The 17,010-nt window shown below is 47.7% G+C and overlaps 1 protein-coding gene across 2 annotated transcripts in view; it reads left to right on the top strand.

Moving 5' to 3' along the window:
- SPON1 (spondin 1) overlaps positions 1–17,010 on the top strand; it is a 2,596,838-nt gene that overhangs the window by 1,152,682 nt on the left and 1,427,146 nt on the right. For both annotated transcript variants that reach the window (XM_075326637.1, XM_075326638.1), the window contains exon 5: positions 7,016–7,138. In XM_075326637.1, the coding sequence (XP_075182752.1) occupies positions 7,016–7,138 (123 nt within the window). The remainder of the gene's footprint in view (positions 1–7,015; positions 7,139–17,010) is intronic.

Genomic DNA, 17,010 nt, shown 5'->3' with positions numbered 1-17,010 from the left:
TATCCCTTTCCTATTTTATACAGTTCAATTATCTTTTCTTATAGATCTATTGACAATTCTTTATTTCCCCATGACTCACAATCCAGAATTACAAGAAGTAAACAAGGCACTCCCAAAATTAACTGCAATGTGTATTTATTCAATGTGCAAAAAAGAAGAACGTTTTTGGTCCAAACATGGACCTTCCTCAGTAGCACTGTATACAGAAATAACATAAATATCGATAAATATATAAATAAATACAAAAATACAAATTGCATACAATACAGAGGTAATTTCTAAGTGAAAAAATTGTGAAAAAATATTTTTTTATATATAAAATAGACAATATTTTTATTCACAGAAAAAACATAGTTCAGATATTAGCAAACCATGAACGGGGAGAGGAAAAAAAAAAGAAAGAAAAGAAGAAGAAGGTACAGGAAAAAGAATGATGAATGTGATTATATAGAGTGATGGATAGGATATGCGTATTATGTGGTTGTGTGAAATGTATAGTGTAATTGGAAGCAGGATATAAATAGATAGATGTAATGGAGTATAGGAGATGTAATGGTGGGTATAGCAAGATTAAGGGTGATAGTAATGTCATATGACTCGCCCACCCCAGGGCCTTAGGTGACTCGGTGTCGGGCCGGACTAGTCCTGGGTAGTCAGCGGTGGCGGGGCCCGACTCTGTGACCCTAGTGGAGTCAATTAAAATGGCGATATGGGGGACATGATGATGGGAGTTTATATAATGTTCGTGACGCCACCTGTGGCTTTGTAGCCGCTGCTTCCGGACGGGACCTCCGTGGCTAGTGTTATGGCAGTTGAGGTGTTTCTTGCTCCCCAGAGGTGGAGTGGGTACCCCGGGGCGACCGTTGGTGAAGTCTATGGTGATCTGGTAAGGTAGGGACCAGGTGGACTTCAGCAGCAGGAGCGGGATGGATGGGACTTGTAGTACTCCTGGTTGTACGTTGCAGGGGTGACAGAGTGCGGGAAGAAGTAGGCGACACAAGGGCTGCGGTTCAAGGTGTCTTTACTCACTGTCTGTTATGCCCGCAGAGTGCCGGTTTCCACCATGATGGGCTCCAGGCGATCCCGAACTCCTCGGATCCCAGTGTCGGTTGTGACTCGGTGAATTCTTCTCCCTTGCACCTCTCTGTTACTGGTTGGTCCCCGTAGCCTATAGCTTTTAAAGGCCCCTGCTTGGCTTTTTTGTCTAAAAAATCCCGGCCCATTCGCTGGCAGCGCGAACCTTTCAATGGGCTGGACCTCTGTCCCAATTCCAAGGTTTATGTATGCTGCTGTGCTTCAGACACTATGGTGGGCCGAGAAACGTGCAATCTTCTCTCCCAGTAGATTTATTAGGCGAGCCTGAAGCCTCCCCTAGTCTAGGGCTCTACACCCCGTCGGTGCTCGGTCCTGTGAGTTTTTGACACTTTACTCCCCAGCGACCTCACTCCTCTTTTCACCAAAGTCACTAGTCAGCTCCTCACGTCGACTTCCCACTTTCTGACTGGAACTGACTGGAACTGACTGGTTTTGTCAACTGTCACCTTCCTTCTCCTCAGACCGACTGCTCCCAACTCCTGACTGAACTCAACTGACTGGTCTAAACCAGTTCTCTTCAACAGTTCACTTTTTAAACCTAGCTCCACCCACTTTTCCTAATGACTCCTCCCACACTCCCTCTGCCAGGCCCCATACTTACAGGACACTGAATGAGACTCAAGGCTCCATAACAGATATACTGGTCGCTACTTCAAGCTTTAATGGAGTACCTGCCTTAAACACTGACCTGGTGTGTGTTCTGACAAGTGGCGTGAGTTGGGATGTGATGTTGTGTGGAACCGACACTGATCACCCAGGAATCCATGATGAGCACAGCACCCAAAATCAGATGCCGTGCCCTGTGGCGACTGAAGCCTCAGGGGCGCCACACATATATATACAAAATGAGGAGTATTGGAGCAAAGTGAGGATTAATAAATGTGACAGGGATATGTAGAGATGAATAAATGCTGTGTATATGTAGGCATCAGTGATATACAAGTGAAATGAAAAATGAAAAATGACAGAATAAATATAAGGAGTGTGCTTGGCATGAATGATATATGAGACTTAATATTTCCTCCTTGTTCCTTTTTCTATCCTTCCACTCTTTGATCTTTGTCACCTACACTATACATTAACCTTTTCTGTTCATTAGTCTCATATATCATTCATGCCAAGCACACTCCTATTTATTGTCATTTTTTTGTACTTTATCATCCATCCCTATTTTTCATATTCCTCTTTACATTTACATCTACATGTACATGATCTTTTATTGTTATTAAATCAAATCACTCCATATACCCACTTCTTTATCACTGATGCCTACATACACACAGCATTCATTAATCTTTACATATCCCTGTCACATTTATTAATCCTCACTTTGCTCCAATACTCCTCATTTGGTATATACTGTATATGACATTACTCTCACCATTAAGCGGGCTTTACACGCTGCGATATCGGTACCGATATCACTAGTGTGTGTACCCGCCCCCATCTGTTGTGCGACACGGGCAAATAGCTGCCCGTGCCGCACAACATCGCCCAGACCCGTCACACTAATTACCTGCCCGGCTCCTTTCTAAGGGGGCGGTTCGTTCAGCGTCACAGCAATGTCACAGCTGCGTCACTGAACCGCTGGCCAATAGAAGCGGAGGGGCGGAGATGAGTGGGACGTAACATCCCGCCCACCTCCTTCCTTCCGCATAGCGGCCGGGAGGCAGGTAAGGAGAGCTTCCTCGTTCCTCCGGTGTCACACGGAGCGATGTGTGCTGCCACAGGAACGAGGAACAACTTCGTTACTGCTGCAGTAACGATATTTGAGAATGGACCCCCATGTCACCGATGAGCGATTTTGCACATTTTTGCGACGATGCAAAATCGCTCATAGGTGTCACACGCAACGGCATCGCTAATGCGGCCGGATGTGCGTCACAAATTCCGTGACCCCAACGACTTCGCATTAGCGATGTCGTAGCGTGTAAAGCCCCCTTTAGTCTTGCTATATCCACCATTACATCTTCCATACTCCATTACATCTATCTACTTATATCCTGTTTCCTATTACACTATACATTTCACACAACCACATTATATGCATATCCTATCCATCAGTCTATGTAATCACATTCATCATTCTTTTTCTTGTGCCTTTCAGCATATCTTTCACTCTCCCATTTGTTCTTTTTCGTTTTCTTTTTCTCCTCTTTCTTCTCTTTTCTCTCTTCATTTTTTTTTCTCTCCCCGTTCATGGTTTGCTAATATCTGAACTATGTTTTTTTCTGTGAATAAAAATATTGTATATTTTATATATAAAATTATTATTTTTTCACATTGTGTAGAAATTTCCTCTGTATTGTATACAATTTGTATTTTTTTATTTCTGTATATATTTATCGATATTCATGTAATTTCCTTCCTCTCATCCAAGAGACATCCTCCAGGCAGTCGGCGAGCTGGATCTTTTCCGTCGGCTTGGTCTTCGGCTGGAGTTGCATTGTCTTTAGGATCCTGGTGACGTCGTTGCTCAGCTGCTACACCTGTGAAGACAAATCACTGGGGACACCCGGAAGCACTGTCGGAGGTTTTGGCTCCGGCAATGCTAAGGTAGGAGGCTGCACCTGTAGAGGAGAGGTGCCAGCTTGCCAGGACGGTGGGAGAGAGTCAGTGGCCTCTGGAGGTTGCAAAGCCTTGATGGCCCGGTCCTTTAAAACAGCAAAGTTCAGAGTAGGATGTTCCAGGGCCCATAGCCGTAGCTGCTTGCGATCCTCCACTGACCCCAGAACCTGCAGGAACTGCTCGACCAGCATCTTATTCCCCCCTTGCTCATTAATAGTGTTGACCAGCTTCAGGGTCCGCTGCGCTGCTTGCAGTCTTAGGGCATAGTCTCTAATGCTGTCCTGGGGGTGCTGTTTACAGCTATAGAATCCCATTCTCAGTTCAACCTCGGTGCGGGTCTCAAAAGCAGCTCTGAGTCTTTCAAAAATGGCAGGTACCGAGACACGGTCTTGATCTGTCAAGGTCTCCACCTCCAGTTCAGTGGCACCCGTTAGCTGACCGAGCACCACAGACGCCCTCTGCCGGCCGGTCATTGCATTCATATCTTGGACGGTGCAGATCTTTCTTTTGAATCCCTGCAGGGTGTCCGCTCGGCCATCATACTGAGGCAGCCAGGAAGCACTCGACACATAGGGTAAGGTAACTGGCATTATCGTCGCGGCCACTTCAGCCTCAGGCTCCGCCGCTCGTGCGACTGGAGTGGGTCCCGCTGCATCTGCTTTTACCTTGATCTGGCGGGGGAAGCGCGGCTACGCTCCCATCATCCGGCGCCAACATCTTTCAGCTCCCCCTTGGTTTTCCGTCACCAAGCTCTCAGGAACTTCCGGGTCCAGCCACTACCGGTTTCTGGACGAACTTTCAGGACGAGGGGCTTTGGCTTTGCGCGCTTTCGCCGGGGATGATGGCACAGTTATTGATTTTGGCATCAAAATATGGCGGGCAAAATGGCGGCAAGGTAATTTTACAGTCACAATTTGGTTTTGGACAGTTCTGTAAGGCGCACGTCATCCGGGTTAGCAGACCCAATTCTATCCTGTTCGTGACGCCATAAATTTGAGGTGTGCCGCCCCTGCAGCAGTCGAACTGCTTGGATCTGGGGTTGCTGTGGCTTGAGGGTCTCCGGACCCGGGGGCTTACGGCCACTTCAAATGTAGGGGGTATTTTCAGGGGATTATTGTTCATGATGCCACCTCCGGGTTGCGGTAAGGGGAGTACCGCCGCTGCCAGAAGGAGTACCGGGGCTGATTGTTTGAGGGCAGCAAGGTGTCAGTCCCTCCACAGGTAGGGACGGCTCCGAATAGTGGGATTTGATGGGATGGATGGCTAGGCCTGGGAAGGCAGGGTGCAGGAGTCGGATTACTCACAGTAGTAGTCTTGGTGCTGGATGTGGTGAAGGAAGCAGACACTGACACAGATGGTAAACCAATGTTTCTAGGCACTGCAGTATCTACGGGTGGAGCCCGTCCAAGTCCCGCTCCCCACAGTGTCACTTGGTGTGTCCGGAGCCCTGCCTCCATGCACAAATTGATTTGAACGGTGTGGCTCCTCGGCTTGAAGCTGTCGAGGCCCCGCTGCCCTTGTATATGGCAGCTGTGCTCTTGGGATTATAGTGGGTTGTGTGTTTTGGAGAACCCTATCCCGAGGGTTGTGCTGATGCCTCCAATCTCTGAGCTCTTGGGGAAAGTTCATAAAGAATCCATCCTCCACAAGTTAATTATCAGGTTGCATGAAGCTACTCCCAGATCTAGGGTCCTGTACCCTGCCATGCTCGGTACCGTTAAGATGGCTGGGCTTTCTGGTGCCAACAGTCCTTCTAGACTGTGTCTGTTACATTCCTGTCCAGTGTTCCTAATACCGGTCCCCGACTCGTGCGGTCCCGGACCACCGTCTGCGACCTAACCTGTCGCCTCCCTGGGAGCTCCAACTCCCAGATCCTCTCCCTTTGAGAGTTACCACTTTACTGACTTGATCCCCTCCCACCAGTCTGCCTGACTAGGCGGCCGTGCTCCAACTTGACCAACCCATTGCTGTGTCTATCCAGCCCTGGTGTGAGGTGTGGTTGGGATTTGTAGTGCGGTTGTTAGTGACACTTCTGAGGGGAACCTGGAACCATGGGGGGTAGGCCCTGCATCCTGGGGGACAGGATGCAGTTCCCTGTAGCACCCTGATGTAGTAAGGGGTGCTACACAAGCCCATGGGTGGTTTTCCCACTGCCCGTGACTCTAGGACCCCTTCTTACTTTCTTTCTGAGCTTCCCTCCTTGGCCTAGCACAAGCTGCTCTGGCTCCAGTCCTCAGGACCGCTCTCCTCCACTGCTTCCTTGCTTGTTCCTTGTCTTGCACTATTCTGCTTAGTTTAACTTTCTCCACTCTGTTCTAAGTGTCCACCCACTAACTAACCCCACCTCCAGACTGGCTTCGGGACTGTGCTCTCCCTATGGAGCAATGTCGCCCTAACCATAGACTGCAGTGGTGTAGCTATACTAAGGGCGGCGTTACACGCAACAATTTATCGTGCAATCGTATGAGCGATCGCACCCGCCCCCGTCGTTTGTGCGTCACGGGCAATTCATTGCCCGTATCGCACAAAGTCGTTAAACCCCCGTCACACGTACTTACCTCCCTAACGATGTCGCTGTGGGCGGCAAACATCCTCTTCCTGAAGGGGAAGGGATGTTCGGCTTCACAGCGACGTCACACAGCGGCCGCCCAATAGAAGCGGAGGGTTGGGGATGAGCGGGACGTAACATCCCGCCCACCTCCTTCATTCCTCATTGCCGGCGGGACGCAGGTAAGTTGTTGTTCGTCGTTCCCGGGGTGTCACACGTAGCGATGTGTGCTGCCACGGGAACGACGAACAACCAGCTCGCAGAAGGAGGAACGACATTATGGAAATGAACGACGTGTCAACGAGCAACGATAAGGTTAGTATGTTTGCTCGTTAACAGTCGTTCGGAGGTGTCACACGATACGACATCTCTAACGATGCCGGATGTGCGTCACAAATTCCGTGACCCCGACGACATATCGCACGATATATCGTACCGTGTAACGCTGCCCTAAGCGGGTGTGTGCAACGATCTGTGATCTCCTCCTTGCCAGGGAATGGAGTGTCACACCTCTGGCTGAGGTGCAATACCTCTGTAGCAGCTGGACCCTCTGGGATGCCACACTAGGATGCAGCTAAATTTTAAAAGCAAGTAAAAATACATTTTTCAGGCATTTTCAGCATGCTTGGCAATATTTTTATTGTCAGAAAATAAATATAAAACTGATCTGAAGAATGTCACCAAAACTGACATCTACTGTACCGTATGTTCTTGACCAATAACTTGGTTAAGAACTAGGAAGTGATACATTTGGTGACAGAGTTACATACAGGGAACATGTCACATTTTTCTTTTTTTTTTCAGATTCAACAATTGATGGTGAAAATGAAAAGGCTATCCCAGACTGTTGTGCATGTGGTACTGCTAAATACAGATTGACCTTTTTTGGGAACTGGTCAGAGAAGACACATCCTAAAGACTATCCGAGTGAGTAAAATGTTGTTACGAGCTAAACATTTTTGTATCAAAATTGTTCTTCATAAAAGCCAATGCCATAGCACTTGGGTATGCCAATAAATCAATAATACCTGTGTTCTAATGTCAGATATAGAAAAAGAGCTCTTGACCATATTATATAACAATGTTCATATAAACACATGGTTAAAATTGTTGGTACCATTCGTTTAATGAAAGAAAAACCATGGTCACAGAAATAACTTGATTCTGAGAAAAGTAATAATAAATAAAAAGTCTATGAAAATGAACAAATGAAAATCAGACATTGCTTTTCAACCATACTTCCACAGAATTAAAAAAAAAATAAAACTCATGAAACAGGCCTAGACAGAAATGATGGTACCCTTGAAAATAATGTGACAAGAAAGACAGGTTAAATCAAGCTATGTCCACTAATTAGCATCACGGGTGTCTACAATATTGTAATCAGCCAGTGGGCCTGTAAATAGGGCTACAGATACTCACAGTGCTGGTTGGTGGCAGATGCCCTCTTGACTATATTCTCCTGAGTAGGATTTCCCAGGGGCATGCTTACCGACCAGGGGACTCAGTTCATGTCTCGTTAAATAGAGGCTCTCTGTAAGAAAATGCAGGTGCAGCATCTGGTATCATGCTCCTATCATCCACAGACCAATGGTTTGTGTGAGCGATTTAATGGTACCCTTAAGCAGATGCTTAAGATGCTGGTTGAGTCACATGGACGCGATTGGGAGCGGTACCTCCCACACCTGCTCTTTGCTTACTGAGAGGTACCACAGGCCTCAACCGGGTTCTCCCCCTTCAAGCTCCTGTATGGCAGATGAGTCCATGAGCCTCTTGGTCTGGTAAGGGAATCCTGGGAAGAGGAAAGAACTCCCCAGAAGTGTCCGTTTGGGGAGTATGTCATACGCGTCTGTAACAAAATGCTGGTGCGTGAGAATATGGTGCAGGTCCAGGCCAGCCAGAAGCTGTGGTATGACCAACATGCTCGGGACCAGATGTACGAAGTAGGTTAGAAGATGTGGGTCCTAGTCCTAATGACCCAGAACAAGCTTCAGACGGCCTGGGAGGGTCCATTAGTACCTCAATGACGTAAACTACGTGGTCACGAAAGGTCTCCCATGTGAACACAATGAAAACGCATCATGACCGAGAAGCCTTCATCCTTCCTGTGTGTAGCCTTTCCGAGTGGGCAAAGGCTTAGTGGACTTGCTCACATTGGCCTGGGATGGAGGGTCTATTGAGGAGGCGGAATTCAACCCACAGCTATCCGTGAACCAATGGTCTCAGTTGCGGGAGGCATTCCGGTCTACCTGACGACCTTCACGAATATCCCAGGGAAGATGTTGCAAGCCACCCATCAGGTGGAAACAGGGAGTCATCTCCCCATCCGTCAACCCCCAAACTGTGTCTCCCTAGAGGTACATAAGGACATAATAAGGGAGATTGATGAAATGCTAGCCCTGGGGGTGATCCGGAAGTCCAAAAGTGCATAGTCCTCCCCTGTAGTTTTGGTTCCAAAAAAGGACCTGACAACCCGGTTTTGCATGGAATACAGGAGGCTAAATGCCATCACAGCACCCGATGCATACCCAATACCACGCATCGATGAGCTGCTGGATTGCTTAGCTGGGGCCCGGTACTTGACAATCATGGACCTGAGTCGAGGGTACTGGCAGATTCCATTGTCCAAGGAAGCACAAGAAAGGTCCACCTTCCTGGGGATTCAAGCTGAAATGCTCCTGACACTTTCCAGCGATTGATCAAATAGCTGCTCGAGGAACTAAGAGGGTTGGCTGTTGCTTGCCTGGATGACATTGCTATCTTTTCCCACTTGGGAGGAACACCTGGGGCACCTGGAGAAGATGCTCAGGTGGATCCAAAGCACTCGTCTGACTATAAAGCCAGGGAAGTGTCAGATCGGCATCACGGAGGTGCATTACCTCGGACACCAAGTGGGTGGCGGAACTGTGAAACCAGAGCCAGGCAAGAATGATGCCATCACCTCCTGGCCTACCCCCAAGTCAAAGAAGCAGGTGATGTCCTTCTTGGGCACAGCAAGCACTCCTTCAGAGTGTTGAAAGCTGCACTCACCAGTTCTCCAATCCTACAAGCCCTGGACTACACCCAATGGTTCATAGTTCAGACAGATGCCAGTGAATTTGGCCTGGGTGCAGAACTCAGCCAGGTAAACGGTTAGGGAAAAAAGCATCCAGTTGTGTTTCTCAGCTGCAAGCTCTTACCCTGAGAAGTGGCCTACGCCACTGTGGAGAAGGAGTGCTTCGCTATAGTGTGGGCCCTGCGGAAGCTGCAGTCCTACCTATATGGACACAACTTCACCATAGAAACAGACCACAACCCTGTCAGCTGGCTGCACCGGGTAGCCGGCGACAATAGTAAGGTACTGTGGTGGAGCTTGGCTCTACAGCAGTTTGATTTTACCATACAACATAAGAAGGGTAGTGAGCATGGTAACGCTGATGGGCTGTCCTGGCAGGGGGATGCCAGTGAGGTAGGCTTTGGAGACAATTACCAAATCAATTTCCCATGCTAGCTCAAAAAGGGGGAGGTGTCATGTTAAAACTCTTAAGGTCCCTTATACCACTCCCCACTCCAGCACTAGCACAGTGATGAGTGTAAAGCTGGGTTCACACTAAGCGACAGCGACAATGACGTCGCTGTTACGTCACCATTTTCGGTGACGTAACAGCGACCTTGTAAGTCGCTGTTATGATCGCTGCTTAGCTGTCAAACACAGCAGAAGCAGCGATCATAACGTCGCTGTGCTACATGTGCAGAGAGCAGGGAGCCGCGCTTAGCGCTGGCTCCTTGCTCTCCTAGGTACAGTACACATCGGGTTAATTAACCCGATGTGTGCTGCAGCTACATGTCACAGTGCAGAGAGCAGGGAGCCGCGCGCACTGCTTAGCGCTGGCTCCTTGCTCTCCTTGCTACAGTATACATCGGGTTAATTAACCCGATGTGTGCTGCAGCTACATGTCACAGTGCAGAGAGCAGGGAGCCGCGCGCACTGCTTAGCGCTGGCTCCTTGCTCTCCTTGCTACAGTATACATCGGGTTAATTACCCGATGCGTACTGCAGCCACATGTGCACAGAGCAGGAGCCGGCACTGGCAGCAAGAGCGGAGGCTGGTAACGAAGGTAAATATCGGGTAACCAGGGAAAGGTCTTCCCTTGGTTACCCGATGTTTACGCTGGTTACAGCTTACCGCAGCTGCCAGTGCCGGCTCCTGCTCGCTTCATTTCGTCGCTCTCTCGCTGTCACACACAGCGATGTGTGTGTCACAGAGGGAGAGTGACGACCAAAAAATGAAGCTGGACATTCAGCAACGACCGGCGACCTCACAGCAGGGGCCAGGTCGTTGCTGGATGTCACACACAGCGACAGCGACGGGACGTCACTGCAACGTCACAGAAAATGGTGACGTAGCAGCGACGTCGTTGTCGCTGTGTGTGACACCAGCTTAACTATGATGACCTTATCTGATCGACCTGAGAGTGTGGTATTTACGACCAGGGGGATGGAGCAACCTGAGGGAAAAGTTGTGCACAGAAAGACATTTCTTTATTCTTTCAAGAAAAAATGCTATGAACCCAGTGTTTAGGTACCAAGTTCATACTAGAAACATAAAAAGCATATTGTTGGAATCCGGGCTAAGTACTGAATGCAGAGAACTGTCTTACCCTGCTGGGTGATAGCTTGTATCCCAACAAAAAGGTATTGGCCAATAAAATCATGCTAGATGTGTTTGATATCCATGCAAATGAAAAATCGAGAAATAAAATATGACGCTAATATCTCTCACCTGTGTGGCCCAGGGGCAAAGAAATGTGAAAAACTAGAATTACCTAATTTTTCTGACGTTTTAGCACAGCCCACAAGACATCACAAAATGAGGTCACAGAGGGGAGGACAATGTGTGCGGGAGAGCATGCGTAGATCCAACTAATAAATAGTCCTTCTAAGGGCTGAAGACAGTGTCCAGTAGCTGCTAGCAGCTCCATAATTGCCAGACCGCAAATCTGTCAATGAGGACCCAGCTATGGGGCCAATAACAGTGCAGTGCCTTGTAAGTGATAGCGTTTGTGCTGCAAACTCCTACCGTGTTTCCCCGAAAGTAGGACCCCCCCGAAAGTAAGGCAGGGTGGGGGTTTCGGGGGGGTCCGCCAATGTAGGGCACCCCCCGATTGTAAGGCAGGGTAGCGGGGGTGCCCGGGGAATGTAAGGCCGCCTATGGGTGGTGGTCGCGGCGTAATGTATACCTCCTCCGGTGAATGGCCCCCGCAATCTCGCCGGCCTGCGGCGCGTCCCGGGTCAACGCTCTTCCTGCTTGATGCTGATTGGCCGATCAGCCTGTTCGTCACAGGCTCCCTGCTGGCCATCAGCTCGAGCTGTGATTGGCCAGTCAGCCGGCTCGCAGCTGATTGGCCGAATCAGCCGCGACGTCACCGCCTGCAGGCTCGCTCCCATTGGTCCAGCGTCCCCGGCGTCCCCGGCAGAAGGAAAGTAACGGTAAGTTCCGAAACTCTCTCTCTGTGTGTGTACGGTATGTGTATTGGGGCTGTATGTGTCAGAGTGTGTGTGTGTGTGTACACGGTACCGGTACGATATGTGTGTGGGTGCCGTGTGGGTCTGTACCGGTACCGTATGTGTCAGTGTGTGTGGTGGCAGAGTGGGGGGCAGAACCACTGTATGGGGAGGCTGCAGGGGGGAGGATGGGGTGGATTCCGGACTCTCAAACAATGGGGAGGCTGCAGGGGGGAGGATGGGGTGGGTGGATTCCGGACTCTCAAACAATGGGGAGGCTCTAGGGGGGAGGATGGGGTGCATGCCGGACTCTCAAACAATGGGGAGGCTGCAGGGGGGAGGATGGGGTGGATGCCGGACTCTCAAACAATGGGGAGGCTGCAGGGGGGAGGATGGGGTGGGTGGATTCCGGACTCTCAAACAATGGGGAGGCTGCAGGGGGGAGGATGGGGTGCATGCCGGACTCTCAAACAATGGGGAGGCTGCAGGGGGGAGGATGGGGTGGATGCCGGACTCTCAAACAATGGGGAGGCTGCAGGGGGGAGGGGGGAGGGGGAAATTGTTATTTTTTTTTTCCAATGTAAGGCCTCCCCCGAAAGTAAGGCAGGGTGGGACTTTTGGGGGTAAAATTAATGTAAGACAGGGCCTTACTTTCGGGGAAACACGGTAAATAGCCTTCTAAGAGCTAAAGCCAGTAGTCAGTAGCTGCCACCAGCTCCATAAATCACCAGGCTGCAAAACAGTGAATGCGGACCTAGCTATAGGGCCAGTATTAGTGCAGTGCTTTGTTAGGTGAGAGTGATCCATCTTTAAAGAAAAAAAAAATCCTCTTATTAGTGCTGCATATGGTATGTTAGTGCAGTGTCTGATATAGGGAGAGCTTTTTCAGAGGCAGGGAGAGATTTAAAGCTGTCCTGACATCTGCTACTAATTAATCAACAATCCCAACACTGCTACATTGTGTCTTTTCTACTAGGGATAAGTTTTGCTAATTCTTAAAAAAGGTCCCAAAATTTCCAAAACAACGGGTGTAGTGTAGTACCTGTCAGCCACCATCTCAACTCATACCAGCACAGTTGTGTCCTTGTGTTGGTTTCATAGTGTACATAAACTCCATAGTACCCTACTACTAAAAAAAAACTAGTGTAAGTGTAAAAAAAAAAATTGCTATCAATAATCAAACTCAAAAAAATTGGAAAAAGAGGTGGTAAGGGCCGTGAACGAGGTGGTAGTGAAAGTGGTGGTCGCCCAAGCAGTTTGATCAAGCCAAAGGGAAAGGTTCGTGCTTTATCTACCTCTGCCTTCCTATCTCAATTTTCTGTTCCATGTGGGAAACCACTCTTGCTCCCTGAAGAGTGGGAACAGGTAACGAGTTGGTAGCAGAAAATGTCTCCAGTTACTTGTCGAGTAGCAAATCCCAAGGGTCCACACAGACAGACTTGAGTAGCCCAGAGGCTGGGCCATCGAATCCTCAGCCTGATCCTCCTTCCTCTTGTTGAGGTGAGATTATAATGGATCTCTTAAGGTCTGACTGCCATGTCCGAATTATATTGTCATGTGTGCACAGCGAGAAAGAGCAATAACAGGCACTATATCAGTTATGAACCTTCTCCATGACGGACGCTAGAGCTACTGCTCGTTTATTTCCAAGCCAAAGCTTTTTATAGTATGGGTGTATACAAGAGTATAGTCCAATCAAGTATTGCAGGTCAGGGCTCAAGACGTATAGGAGTTTGCATAGTCTCTGCTGGATTAGTCAGTCCAAACTTTAGGAATTCTCCTTTGTTCATCATCTTGGGTGTAGACAGGATGTGGCAGCCATCTTTAGGTTACATGTGCTTATATATATATATTGTATTAAGGAAAAAACACTGAATATGCAATGTGTATATATATGTAAGTAAGAAACAAAAGCATGCATAAATATGTGTGTTAGTTTACATCTAGTAAACTATATACCTGAGTCTTTGAAATGGCTAAGTATTAATTAATTAAGTATTTTTGGTTATTTAATTCTTATCCTCAACAGTATCCCCCTAAAGACTTATTTCTGCCATTTCCGGATACTAAGGGTACTGTGTTCCCTTAGGAAGAGAGGTAGAGATATCTGAGCGAAAGACCAGCCTAACTGAACGTTGAGGCATGGGCAGAGAAGGTAAGGGTTTTCGTCACCGGTTTGAGACCACGGATTCCTAGACGAGTCCTCACCCTTTGTAGTGGGGCTTTCCCATGTCCCAAGGTTCTCTAAGAGCCGCTTTACACGCTGCGACATCGCTAGCATCGGATAGCGATGTCGAGCGCGATGGCACCCGCCCCCATCGTACGGCCGATATGTGGTGATCACTGCCGTAGCGAACATTATTGCTATGGCAGTGTCACATGCACATACCTGCTCTGTGACACCGCTGTGACCGGCGAACCGCCTCCTTTCTAAGGGGGCGGTTCGTTCAGCGTCACAGCGACATCACAGCAGCGTCACTGAACCGCCGCCCAATAGAAAAGGAGGGGCAGAGCTGAGCAGCCGAAACATGCTGCCCACCTACTTCCTTCCTACTTTTCCGGTGGACGCAGGTAAGGAGATGTTTGTCGTTCCAGCAGCGTCACAAATAGCAATGTGTGATGCCACAGGAACGACAAACAACATCGTACCTGCAGCAGCACCGATATTATGGAACTGAACGACGTGTCAACGAGCAACGATTTTGCACATTTTTGCACTCGTTGATCGTCGCTCATTTGTGTCACACGCTGCATTGTTGCTACAGGCGCCGGATGTGCGTCACTTACGACGTGACCCCTATATATCGGCAGCGATGTCGCAGCGTGTAAAGCACCCCTAAGTCCTCTCTTCTTCTGTTTATTCTAGCAGAGTCGTTTTGTAACTGGGGGAAAGGGTCGTGTTAAGGCCGTGTCACACACAGAAATAAATCTTTGGCAGATCTGTGGTTGCAGTGAAATCATGGACATATTGTTCCATTTGTACACAGCCACAAACCTGGCACTGATTGTCCACAATTTCACTGCAACCACAGACCTGCTGCAGTTTTATCTCTGTGTGTGACAGGGCCTTTAGTCTTTATGGACATATCGTCTGTCATACTTAGGTCTTCTGTTTCGAGTAAAGGAAAGGTCCCTCCTAATGTGACTTCAGCTGTTTTGAAAAATATTTTCTTTAAACACGGAATTACACAAACCAGAATGGCTAGTAATATAACTAATACTATACTTATGGCGGTCCCTATCTGGATCAACCAGCCTTTAAAAGAACTTGAGAAAAAACAAAAAGCCAGCACTAAATGTGCACTTCAGCACTAAAAATTCCAAACTGTACTTATTATAAAAAATTTTGAGATTTTTGGCAAAAAATTGCAATTTCTTGAGCTGCCTCGCCACGTCACGGCAAATCTCATTTGAGGCAGTCCTACACTAAAATATTTTTATAAAATGTTCCATACGGCGTCACATATGAATAGTAGAACTGCTCTTAGCAGCACTCACCTGGTCTATTTCAATCCCGTACCCATGACTGAGTTATGGCTGTGGGCGGGACAGGTCCAAGCAAATGCTGCATGAAGTAAATAGCCTGTGGACAAGGCCTGATGACAATGTGAACAGTCACCAACCGCCAAAATCTAGACAGATGGAATACATCCCAAATTGGGGTGCATAGCTTGGTGGGGGTCAGCCACCGACCAATTCAATGAAGAGAAACAAAAAGCCAGCACTAAATGTGCACTTCAGCACTAAAAATTCCAAACTGTACTTATTATAAAACATTTTGAGATTTTTGGCAAAAAATTGCAATTTCTTGAGCTGCCTCGCCACGTCACGGCAAATCTCATTTGAGGCAGTCCTACACTAAAATATTTTTATAAAATGTGCCATATGGCGTCACATATGAATAGTAGAACTGCTCTTAGCAGCACTCACCTGGTCTATTTCAATCCCGTACCCATGACTGAGTCATGGCTGTGAGCGGGACAGGTCCAAGCAAATGCTGCATGAAGTAAATAGCCTGTGGACAAGGCCTGATGACAATGTGAACAGTCACCAACCGCTAAAATCTAGACAGATGGAATACATCCCAAATTGGGGTGCATAACTTGGTGGGGGTCAGCCACCGACCAATTCAATGAAGAAAAACAAAAAGCCAGCACTAAATGTGCACTTCAGCACTAAAAATTCCAAACTGTACTTATTATAAAAAAATTTGAGATTTTTGGCAAAAAATTGCAATTTCTTGAGCTGCCTCGCCACGTCACGGCAAATCTCATTTGAGGCAGTCCTACACTAAAATATTTTTATAAAATGTTCCATACGGCGTCACATATGAATAGTAGAACTGCTCTTAGCAGCACTCACCTGGTCTATTTCAATCCCGTACCTATGACTGAGTTATGGCTGTGGGCGGGACAGGTCCAAGCAAATGCTGCATGAAGTAAATAGCCTGTGGACAAGGCCTGATGACAATGTGAACAGTCACCAACCGCCAAAATATAGACAGATGGAATACATCCCAAATTGGGGTGCATAGCTTGGTGGGGGTCAGCCACCGACCAATTCAATGAAGAAAAACAAAAAGCCAGCACTAAATGTACACTTCAGCACTAAAAATTCCAAACTGTACTTATTATAAAACATTTTGAGATTTTTGGCAAAAAATTGCAATTTCTTGAGCTGCCTCGCCACGTCACGGCAAATCTCATTTGAGGCAGTCCTACAGTAAAATATTTTTATAAAGTGTGCCATACGGCGTCACATATGAATAGTAGAACTGCTCTTAGCAGCACTCACCTGGTCTATTTCAATCCCGTACTCATGACTAAGTCATGGCTGTGGGCGGGACAGGTCCAAGCAAATGCTGCATGAAGTAAATAGCCTGTGGACAAGGCCTGATGACAATGTGAACAGTCACCAACCGCCAAAATCTAGACAGATGGAATACATCCCAAATTGGGGTGCATAGCTTGGTGGGGGTCAGCCACCGACCAATTCAATGAAGAAAAACAAAAAGCCAGCACTAAATGTGCACTTCAGCACTAAAAATTCCAAACTGTACCTATTATAAAATTTTTTGAGATTTTTGGCAAAAAATTGCAATTTCTTGAGCTGCCTCGCCATGTCACGGCAAATCTCATTTGAGGCAGTCCTACACTAAAATATTTTTATAAAATGTGCCATACGGCGTCACATATAAATAGTAGAACTGCTCTTAGCAGCAGTCACCTGGTCTATTTCAATCCCGTACCCATGACTGAGTCATGGCTGTGGGCGGGACAGGTCCAAGCAAATGCTGCATAAAGTAAATAGCCTGT

The sequence above is a fragment of the Anomaloglossus baeobatrachus genome, chromosome 10 (genome assembly GCF_048569485.1).
Source record: "Anomaloglossus baeobatrachus isolate aAnoBae1 chromosome 10, aAnoBae1.hap1, whole genome shotgun sequence".
Lineage (NCBI taxonomy): Eukaryota > Metazoa > Chordata > Amphibia > Anura > Aromobatidae > Anomaloglossus > Anomaloglossus baeobatrachus.
Note: the sequence above shows the minus strand (reverse complement) of the source record. Positions and strands in the feature narration are given on the sequence as shown.